The sequence below is a fragment of the Dipteris shenzhenensis genome, chromosome 4 (genome assembly GCF_047967505.1).
Source record: "Dipteris shenzhenensis isolate YYH24624 ecotype China chromosome 4, Dip_SZ_1.0, whole genome shotgun sequence".
NCBI classification, from domain to species: Eukaryota; Viridiplantae; Streptophyta; class Polypodiopsida; order Gleicheniales; family Dipteridaceae; genus Dipteris; species Dipteris shenzhenensis.
The window spans coordinates 32,364,191-32,375,204 of record NC_141599.1 but is presented as its reverse complement, the minus strand read 5'-3'; the positions used below and the strand labels follow the sequence as shown (position 1 = coordinate 32,375,204).

Sequence of the window (11,014 nt, the reverse complement as noted above, 5' to 3'; positions counted from 1 at the left end):
AAGCACGAGTTTGAAAACCATTAGACAACTTAGTAAAGATGTTGAGAGATTTTTCCATAAACAATGAGGATTTGTAGCTATATAATGTCGCTACTATGAAAGAGTTTACAGAAGTGGATGGGAAAAATCATCTACCTCTATTTGAGATTATAGATGCTTACTCATTGGATTCACCTTTCCTTACTTGAATGGCCTAAATCTTAGAGTTTCTCATCAAATAACACTTATAATATTTCTTCCAATGAAGGAACTTGCTTTTGTATAGCAATATTCTAAACTAGGTTCTCATATCCTTCGCCCATTCCGTTGAGGATGACTTTAAATATCTCTACACACTTCATAGTCTCTCTTACGACTACAAGTTAATTGTTGATATTTTTGATTCTGAGTACATAAGCATGACTAAATTCATTGCTCAGCAGAAACTATGATTAATCCAATTTCTAAATGTCACAATTTTGCAAGTGTTATTGGAATCATAAAGAGATGAGAACATACCCCATCTTATCTTAGACGTCTTAACCATGCTCAATTACCCAAGCCTGACATCTTGAACGTTTTGAGTGTGTCAAAATTTTGCAAGTGGTATTGGAATCATAAAGAGCTAAAAATACCCTATGCTACCTTAGATGCCTTGACCATGTTCGATTGTCCAAGGATGACCAAGGTTGCTAGATGATCCAGGTGTGGACCCATCCACATAGTCCCACTTATCTTGTACTTTAGATACCATCTTTTACAAAAAGGAATTTCACACTCTCCATGTTGTCAAGATAATGCAAATTAAGCTATGGGAAACACGGTCCCATGCTTTGTTCCATTTTCATATACAAACAAGTACAAAAGACCCTAAGCAGAATGCTAGAGGACATGCTTGAAAGTTTTCATGAGTAAACCCAAACTAGTTCATACAATGTTAAAAGTGCTACACGATGACGCTTGACATGAGGAGAAGAAAAGAAGGATTGTCTCCACCCTTTCAAATAAAGTGGAGCAAAGAGCAAGCATCTTCATGTCAACCACAAAGTTTATACTCATCAAAATAAAAAATTGCATTTTGAGCTATAATGAAACAACTCAACATCATAGTCAAGCCATGTGGTTGGTACCACAATGTTTCCTTTGAAGCTATTTATCAAAACTTTGTAGGTAATTATGAAATATCATCCACAAAACCTATGTAAGATGCATATAATTAAAGCCTTGATTAAAGTTTCTTGGATAAAATAAGGAGAAAACTCATTACAAACATACGATATCATGTTATTGACTAGATCCTAGTCCACATAGTAGTGTTTGATATGGACAAAAAACCTTAATGTCTCATCAAGGGTGATAATCATGGCTTGCAATCGCACTTAATTTGTATCCAATAATGATGTTTTGTATATAAAGTTTTCAATTGATCTCTTACTCTATTTACTTCTTTTTTTGAAGTTTTCAATTGATCTCTTACTCTATTTAAGTTCTATCTTATAAAAATTTCTAGGTCTCGACGAATGGCCTGCTCATCAAAAGCCAATGAATGCTACATCAGTTAGACCTCTATGCAATTTAATATTAAAATGTCATAATGGTAAATTTTGTATTATAAAGATGATGCTTTCAAAGCAAATATTAACTGGAAACATGATTGTGTGTGTATTTGAGATTTACTAAAAGCATAAAGTTTTCAATAGGCTTCGATATGTACAACAAGATATATTTGAAATTGAGTTTTCTTACATTACCTTCACATACTTTATGACATCCCATAATCACTTAACCAATGAATGTGCGAGAGTAGAAGAACCAAAGCTACCACGGAATTTAGAGTGAAAGAGAAAGGGAACTTATCTTGCAGCACGAAGTGTCAACATAGAAACCTTGAAGGATTAGAGTGCAAAGAGTCTACAAAAGATTTAGAAGGATGTCATGCTAGTGTAAATAGAGTGCGGTGATTTCCTTTAATAGACTTATGTTTTAAGTGGATGACCAAAGGCCTAGAATGCTAACAAAGACTGATATTGTCTTGTAAGGTAAAATTTTCTCCAAGGAATTCCAAAGTGAGATGTTTGCACAAAGTTCGTGCAAAAAAGCAATGGACCACGTATATAGTTGGCTTCGTGAAAAGCCTCAATCTCCATCCCATTTATGGAGACATGCTACTTGAGGAAGCTGTTTAGGGCAAGGACACTTCAAATCCAGCAAGTGTGACTGATTTGTTGCTAAAATCATCAATTTACATAGCACTTTTTAGGTTGGTCAACCTATTTTTGGCTTCATTTCTGTAGTGTGTCTTTCCTGGTGCTATTTGGAACAGGGCGGCTATATTTTGGGTGAAAAGCTGGCTCCAGCAGCTATGCCTCATCAGATGTTTCCCTCTTTACCGATGGTGAAGCCTGACTCTAGTCACTGAGCCCCTATCCTTGCCTTTGTCCCCTAGTACAATCTCAAATGTACCCAAGGAGGAAGTTGCATGTAGGGATCCTATAAGTGCCAAGAAAGCAAGGAGTGGCTCTCCACCACATACAACCATTGAGCAAATTAGTGGCACAAAGATTAAGGGTGGATCCAAGGAGACCAAGTGGCCAAATCATATTGAAGCACCTGGCTCCATTCTCGACATGATTTGTGGAGTTGCTTTACTATCTGCTTGTTCGTTGACCCTCCTGGATATAATTTTAGAGTTGTTCTACAAATCGCCTTGTTTTGGCTATTTTGGTGGCTGTTGTATTTTTTTCAACAGTCTACTACTACAGCATTTTTTGCTGTTTTGGTACTATGAAAATAACTAGTGTCAATGCAGATTCAAAACACTCATTTGCAGACTTCTTTTGAAGTGTTTCTAGGCCCCTACAGAGATTTTTTTCTCAGGCTGCGAAGGCCATTGTCTGGGTGCTGTCATTTGGTCACATTTGTCGAGTTTTGCTGTTTTGTATCAGAGATTTTGAAGACTGATCAAACATTCAATCCTTGTCATCTAGTTTTGATAGTTTGGGACTGTTTTTAGGTGCATCCTCAAGCCAAGCATTCGCTTTGAAAATGAAGATTAAGCTAGTTGAGCATTGTGCTCACAGTACATGAACTTATCTCAGAGCTGTCACATTTGTTCATTTGGTTGAGATGGCTCAGAATCCAAATGATTCTTTCTGTGCACTTGCCAGAAGGATATGGATGGCACTTATTCTCTGTGGAGCTTTATGGTTAAAAGTCTCTTAGTTTCCAAAGGTGGGACCTTGTCACTGGCAACAATTCCATAGCCCAAGCACTCCTCTGCAACAAGAGGGAGGCGCAGGACGTACAATAAGCTCAACCACACAAACAGGCACATGTTGGTAACAAAGTAGAGAACTTGAGAAGATGGGATACACATGTTGCACAAGCTTTGACTTTGATTTCACTTTTAGTGAAGAGGTCAATTATACCTCACAGTAGATCCTGCAAGACTGCAGAGCATGCTTGGGATGCATTAGAGGCAATGTATCGGCCTCATAACGAGGTGAGTATCATTTTTTAGAAGATATCTTGATTTGATGCATATGCATCTTTCAATGGCAGACCATGTCACAAAGATTCAAGACTTCGCATAAGCAACTTCTGAATATTGATGAAGTCATACCAAATTCGCATCTTGTCTCTACTACTTTGAACTCCCTACCAGAGTCATATCTTTCTTTTCATACGTCTCTCATATTTAGGAGTAGGTGGAAATTTTGAAGTAGACTAGAAAGAATATATTAGTGAAATGAACATGGTGGAGAGCAAGCTTTCGCTGTGAAAGATAAGGGCACAGGAAAATATCAACCCAAACATATCGTTGGTCATACTTCTAGAAACAATAAGGAGAATGCACATAAGCCCAAGAAAAGGGGCAAATGCCATTATTGCAAAAAGTCGGGTCACCACATCAATGAGTGCCCGAAGAGTATTACAAAAGAAATGAAGAGTCTAGTATGGCTGTTGCAAGTTCTTTGACACAAATGTAGGAAAGGATGATGCCTCCAAAAATCTTGTGCATCATGATTCAGCCTTCTTCACATGTTTATTGGCATTGATGCACAATGAAATTACAGATACATGGTATTTTGATAGCGGTGCACCGAGACATATCACGGCGAGAAAGGACTTATTTCACTCTCATGTGCTCCTATTGGCAAGAAGGTTTTGTGCCATTTGTGAGACTTTGCTTATAGCCATTGATGGCTTAGATCTCTGTACCCATTATGCTTTGCATGTCCCTGGGATAAAGAAGAATTTGTTGTCTGCGTCCTCATTCACTAGACAAGGATTCCATATCATCTTTGAGGATGACAAGTGTACGGTTCGTGATGACGAGGGTGATTATGCATTAGTGTTATTAGGCACACTCTCTCACAGTCTTTTTTGGCTTGATGCATATGATAAAATAGCACAAACTGCATATTTAGCTTCTACATCTACCTCTACCATGCAAGATACAAAGTCATGACACACCAGGTTTGGGCATGTGAACTTTCATTGTCTTATGCTTTTGCAAAATTCTCAGATGGTAGATGCTTTGCCTCATTTGGAAGCTCTTCCATGTGATTTGTGTATTCTTGCAAAAAAATAAAAAGGCTCTCATTTCATAAGGATTATGCAGTTTGATCCGTAAAGAAATTGCAGCTAGTTCGTAGCGACGTTTGCAATCCTATGAGGACTCACTCTCTTGGAGATCATTTCTACTTTGTTACCTCTACACATGACTTCTCAACATCTTACTTGGACACTTGTTTAAGCATTTCATTGCTTTGGTGGAGAATCAATCTAGTTGCACGATACATACCCTACGTTCGGATAGAGGGGGGAGTACATGTCCAAGGAGTTAGCAAAGTTCTTGGGTGAGAAAGGTATGTACATCAATGCACGGTCCGCTATACTCCTCAACATAATGGAGTGGGTGAGCGGAAGAACAAGTCATTGATAAAAATGGCAAGGTGCATGATTAAGGCCAAAGGACTATCTCACAAGTTTTGGATGGAGGATATAGTGTGCTATAATCATGTTTTGAATAGGTGTCACACTAAAGCACTTAAGGTTATGACACCAGATCAAGATTGGTATGAAAGAAGATCGACTGTCAGTCACTTTCATAATTTGGAGGCATAGCATATGCATATTTGTGGGCTACACCATTGAAAGCAAGGGTTACAGACTCTACAGTTCAGCTCTCAAGAAGGTGTTTAATAGTAGAGATGTTATTTTTTCAATTTCCCCTTGCTATCTTTGACAAAAAGCAAGGTTTATCATATGTTTTTGAAGGGCTGTTACCGTTTCTTTTTATAATGGATCTTACATGCCTGTTAAAAATAACAAATTACAATTAGATTCACAAGTGGTCGATGCCTCAGTTTAGCATAAGGCTGGTCCTATCATTCAGCAAGACATTGAGGTCCGAGGATGCTATGCCACAAGAAAGGTCACCCATTCAAGAAGATATGATAGTATCTCATTGGTTGCTCTACAGTCTCTAGAAGAGCAAGCTCTCTACACCAATTCTTGCCTGCACACGTCGTGATACTAGAGACATTGAGGATGCCAACTGTTTTGATTCATCTTGGGCCAGTATTTTGTTGGAAATGGATGAATCTAATTGTTTTGATTATGCACGTGACAATGTGCATTGGATGTAAGCTATGCAATGGAAATTGACTCCCTTTAGAAAAATCACACTTGGGATCTGGTGGACTTGCCGGTTGGCAAGAAAGAAATAGGTACAAAGTGGGTATATAAGTTGAAACATAGATCTGATGGATCTATTGATAGGTACAAATCCCGTCTATAGACTATGACAAGACTTTTGCTCCTACTTCATGTATAACCACCATTAGTGCCATGGCTATATTTTATGGATGGCATATCCATAAGTTGGACACTAAAGCTACATCTTTGCAGGGGGCCACTTGGAAGAGGTTTGTGTGTCTTAACCCATTGTTTTTGTTGCACCTGGCAAGGAAGCAAAGTTTGCAGGTTGAAGAAAACCTTGTATGGCTTGAAGCAGGTTCCTAGGGCCTGGTGTGCAAAGATTGATGCTCTTTTTAACCAGCGAGGGTATGTAGCATAGTTGCACGAAACGTCATTTTAGTGACCCGAATCGGCATGCATTTCAACACGGTGAAACTCTGTTTCAAAAGCCTGCTTTTTTCAGAGCCGTTTTGAAAACGTGCTGGCCTAATACTACTAGATTAGGCCCTAGGGACACTTCAAATGCATCCTAGACTGTTTTGGCAATATAGTACTGAGTATATTTTGGCAGCTGGCTACCTTTTTTTTTACATGATTCATGATCATGGATGCTACTATGGGTCCTTTTATTTTTTTGATATATCACATGGTTCATGAATCAGGGTAATAGTAGATACTATGGATGCTTTTAATTTGTGCAGTTGTAAATTGTAATCCATTTCAGATTGTTATTGATTGACTGTTGAATCATCATCCATGAATGATAAATCATAGATGTTGAAGCATGCTACATGAGTCATGACTTCTTAATGCTAAATAGCATAATTTGTCAATTGAAGCACTATACTGATAATTGTCTTATGTATAAAAAATTTATTTGCACAAATAAACTGTACCATATTTTCTGTTTCTTGTTCTACCGTTTCGGTTGGGACCAAAAACTCTGTTTCCCTCGGTTTTTGCCATCTTTGTTTCCCCTGTTTCTATTCAACTAGCAACTATGGTATGCTGAACAGTCCAAATGAAAGCACCCTTTATGTCAAGGAAGAAGGGGGTGATTTGGTCATTATTATTCTTTATGTTGATGACATGCTGCTCAGGGGTATAATGCTGCAAAAATTGCTGACTTAAGGATGAACTATAGAATACATTTGAGATGACTAATTAAAGGCTGGCACACTATTACTTGGGAATTGAACTTGTACAAGATGACAAGAGCGTTAGTTTATTCCAAGTGCATTGAGAAACTAATTGAACAGTTCAAATTTCAAAATTGGAAGCCCATTTCAACTCCTATGGAGCCAGGGCTTAAGTTATCTATGCATGATGCTAGTGAGCTGTTTCATGCCACCATTTAACGCCAAGTTGTGGGATGCCCAATTTACTGGTGTAATACACAGCCAGACATTCAGTATGTCTATCCCAGTTGAGCCCAAAGACTTCACATTGACAAACTGTGAATCGTGTTTCAGGTACCTGCATGATATTGAAAGATACTGGAATCGTGTTTCAGGTACCTGTGAATCGTGTTTCAGGTACTTGCAAGATACTGGAATCTTGGTTTGCTATTTCCCGGGCAGAAAAAGGAGGGGGTGACTTACACTTACCTGCTTACAGCGATTTGGATTGGGCTGGTCATTCTGACACTAGGCAGTCAGCCAGTGTTAATTTTTTCTTCCTCCAACAATCATGCATTTCTTGGTTGAGCAAACAATTGATGGTTGCTACCTCATCATGTGAAGTTGAGTACAGGGCAGCTTTCCCAACCACAGAGGAATGTGTCTAGTTGAGATGTTGTTGGCAGATTTACATGCATCGTTGGAGGAGCCTACTCCAATTCTCACTGAAGTGCCATTGCTATGGCATGAAATCCACAGAACATAGATACATTATCACTATGTCAGGGAGAGGCTACATGCCGGTGTAACGCAACTGACAAAGAGGTCTTACAATTCATCACCACCCAACCATGATCCGTCTCATGAGCACCCATCTTGTAACCTTTTCTATGAGGTCTCAACCCCCTTCCATTCAGAGCTCCATCTCTCAAATCCTCCCCTGAACCTAGTGCTTGCCATGTGGAGCCTACCTCAGTGCCATGTATCCATAATGGACAAAGATGTAAAATATGATGCTTTGAATTGGCTGTCATTACATGTATCACGAAGCACTTAATTCTATAATGATGTTGCAATTTATTGTTCTAAGAAAGGGGATCGAACTGATAAGGAGAAGCATGTAGCATTAGAAGAAGCAAGAGGAAGGGGAGGAGATAAAAAGAGAGAAGTAAGGCATCTTGTCCTCATCTTGATTCTACTTTTCTTAGACCACCTTACCTCTTATTCCGCCAATTAGGGACGCTACTCATACAATAATTCCTTGTCCCCTTTTGACCTTTCTATCTCGCAAACACCCTCAAGTACTAATAATCTTAAATCTGCTCACTAACTTAACTAGCTTTTGGCGTTCATTTCTTTTGTGGAGTTCATTATATTTAATAGGCGTTGGATGTGGATGTGGATGATGGAGACTTGGTACCCTACTTAATGGGTGGTCACCTCCCTTGTGAAACAAGGAAAATGAAACATGCAAGTGCATGTGCATGAAAGCCTCCAAAAATGTATAAGGAAGAAATGGTGCATATGTGCCTCTCTCTCTCTCTCTCTCACGCGTGCGCGCGCACACACTTTTTTTTTTAGTGAAAACTTTTGATTGATTATATTACAAGAGTAGCGACCTCAAAAAGAGGCAGCCAAAATTACATTAGCTGAAAATCTTAGTGTATGCTAGATATACATCATGATCTATGCAGCGCATCTACAAGCAATCAAAGAAGGATTGTTGCAGAGAACACACACACACACACACACACGTGCACGCATTTACATGCATATTCACCATGCATGCACATATGAGAGAGAGAGAGAGAGTCGTGTACCTCGACTTGTTGCCTGTCTTTTTTATGTTTAGCTTCTAGCTTTTCAAGTTCTGTCATTGGATTACTAGTAGGATGCAAAGCGTCCTGTATATTCTCTTTTTGAGACACTTTCATCTTTGGTTTCGGAAGTTTAGATGCGAATTCCATAGCCTGGTACGTAAAATGTGAGATTACAGTGATGATTCCAAAAAAAATGTATGACAATTCTTCAAAACTTCAAAGAATGACTTGAAACCTTTTTATAACATGAAAGAAGAAAAACGTAATCAATACACCTTATTTATTGTAACATCACACACATGAAATGCACCCTGGATATTTCAAAGCCACGTACTTTTGCACGGCATGATTGATGCTTCTCCTTTGGCTTTCTAGGCTCGATCGTCTGAAGGTCAACATTTCCTTATTTCAATTACAAAGCATCGAGATTTACTTCACTCTTGTATGTCCCATCAAGATTTCCTTGATTAGTTACAAAGCATCAAGATCTACTTCACTCTTTTACCTCCCAATAGTAACTTCCAAATATCTGGAAGACTTTCAGATAAGGAAAAAACCTGAGAAATATTAATATCTCGAGCAATTCGTCCAAAAGCTTTCATTTTTTCCCTCTTCTCTCTCTGATAGCAGAAGAGAAATTGTGAGTTGAAGGTTCTATGAAATGACATATTACCATCAATATGGAGGTATAACATTGTTATAAAGTTGAATAAGATATATTTTTCTTAATGAATGATACGCATGTTATTTCCACAGCTACCTTTGTTTTGAAACATGTAAGGCTAAGTGGAATTTGAAACGAACAATAGAAATATTACATTCCAAGAAGATGATGCATGGATATTTAGGGCAATGCTTCTGACCCAAAAGTAAGGATCAAGGATACTGGCTATATAAATGTATAGCTACACTGACCTTGTCTAAGACAGGGAAGGATAGCTTCCCTAACATCTCCTGAACAAGGAAAAGACGTCTCATCTAATTCTATGAGCGTGTTACAAATTTGAGGCAGGAAAATATAATTAAATCTGTATTATTGAGGCCTGAGCAAGTTCTGCTCATAGATTATCTCAAAGGGAACTTCCAGGTCAAAAGAAGCAGGGTTGTCACTCCTTTGGAAGGCCAACAAACAAAGCCATATGCAGATGCAGATTTCTGATTGGCTGAACATCAGTTGCATCCTCTGAAAAGTTGACCCTACTGTAATGAAGAAGAAAATTAAGCTTATTTACAGGGATTAGCACTAGGGGCATTTAGCAAGAGAGGGCTAAAAAGGAGGATGTGGAAGACAACTTTATAAGCCTCATCTCCACTCATTTGCAATCAGATTGTGACTTGACATCCTAATACTTTTTAATCTACTTGAGCTCACCCTCTCTACCTTACCTTGGTATCAGAGCACTTGTTGGGCTATTGTACCTGCCACCCTCTTCCACCTTCAGCCTCTCAGCCCACTGCACTTTCTTCCTCTGTTGGCATCTTGAAGACCTGGCTATATTCACCAGATGCACTACAAAGGACAGCTTGCAGCAATGCAAGCATATAAAACGAATCAGCTGAAGGTGTTGGGATTTAGACCTCAGTGTCCCATATTGGAACTGCCGATCATGCCATGGCATTGGCTGCATTACAAGTGGCACCGTCAAGAGGTGCAAGCCAATGGAGGCCAAAACAGTGGCTCCTATACCAACCTCATCAGCCGACCACTCCATCTGCCATATAATCATCTCATTGGACGTCACACATCCAATGCCCACGATCATTCTCTCCAATGCCAACCAGCTGATCTGCACCAAATCAGCTGATCTCCAGCTGATCTGCACCAAATCATCAACCTTCATATACTATGCATATGCCTTCAGAGCATAGCACCTAGGTTTCTAAACTCACCAGCATCGTTCAGCCCCTCGCTGTGTCAACACCAAGGCCTCTGTTCAGTCCACTCATTCTTCCATACCAATCGTTCAGCCGTTAGCCTCATTTGTTTCATTTGGGAGCTTCTCCATCGTCGAGATACAATTTCTGTGTGGGAGCATTGAGCTCCCTCTCAAGCCAACTGGGACTTTTATTGACACAAATACCATGTGCATATAGGTTTTCACATCATCATAATTGCGTTTTTATCTGATATGCATTTTTCCTTCCTTCGTAGCTCAAATTGTACTTGTGAGGCAGCCATGTCTAGTGGTTTGGAATCTTATCTTAAAAGTACTCTTGCCAAATTTGGCACATTGTACACCTTCAGTGAGGATCATGCCACCCAAACAGTAGCAGAAATAGAACACGATTTGAGTCAGAATGATACCAAAGTGGTAGCACAAATCCTAGAATTGGGTCTCCATAGGATAAGTTTGGTTGTGACAAGGCTCCAAAAATGAGGGTAGAATCCAG

At 39.1% G+C, this 11,014-nt stretch overlaps 1 protein-coding gene across 5 annotated transcripts in view; it reads right to left on the bottom strand.

The window, feature by feature from the left end:
• Window positions 1-1,350: 1,350 nt before the first annotated feature.
• The window catches only part of LOC147902735 (uncharacterized), a 30,848-nt gene continuing 21,184 nt past the window's right edge, over window positions 1,351-11,014 (bottom strand). Inside the window, exons 6-9 of one of the 5 annotated variants that reach the window (XM_087373804.1) lie at window positions 9,181-9,243; window positions 8,958-9,008; window positions 8,624-8,773; window positions 1,351-1,504 (exon numbers count right to left, since the gene is read on the bottom strand). In XM_087373804.1, the coding sequence (XP_087229930.1) occupies window positions 1,469-1,504; window positions 8,624-8,773; window positions 8,958-9,008; window positions 9,181-9,243 (300 nt within the window). In that variant the 3' untranslated portion in view covers window positions 1,351-1,468. Of the gene's footprint in view, window positions 1,505-8,476; window positions 8,774-8,957; window positions 9,026-9,180; window positions 9,244-11,014 lie in introns of those variants that run through there. The other 4 variants (XR_015540902.1, XM_087373803.1, XM_087373806.1 and 1 more) reach the window with 4 other exon arrangements.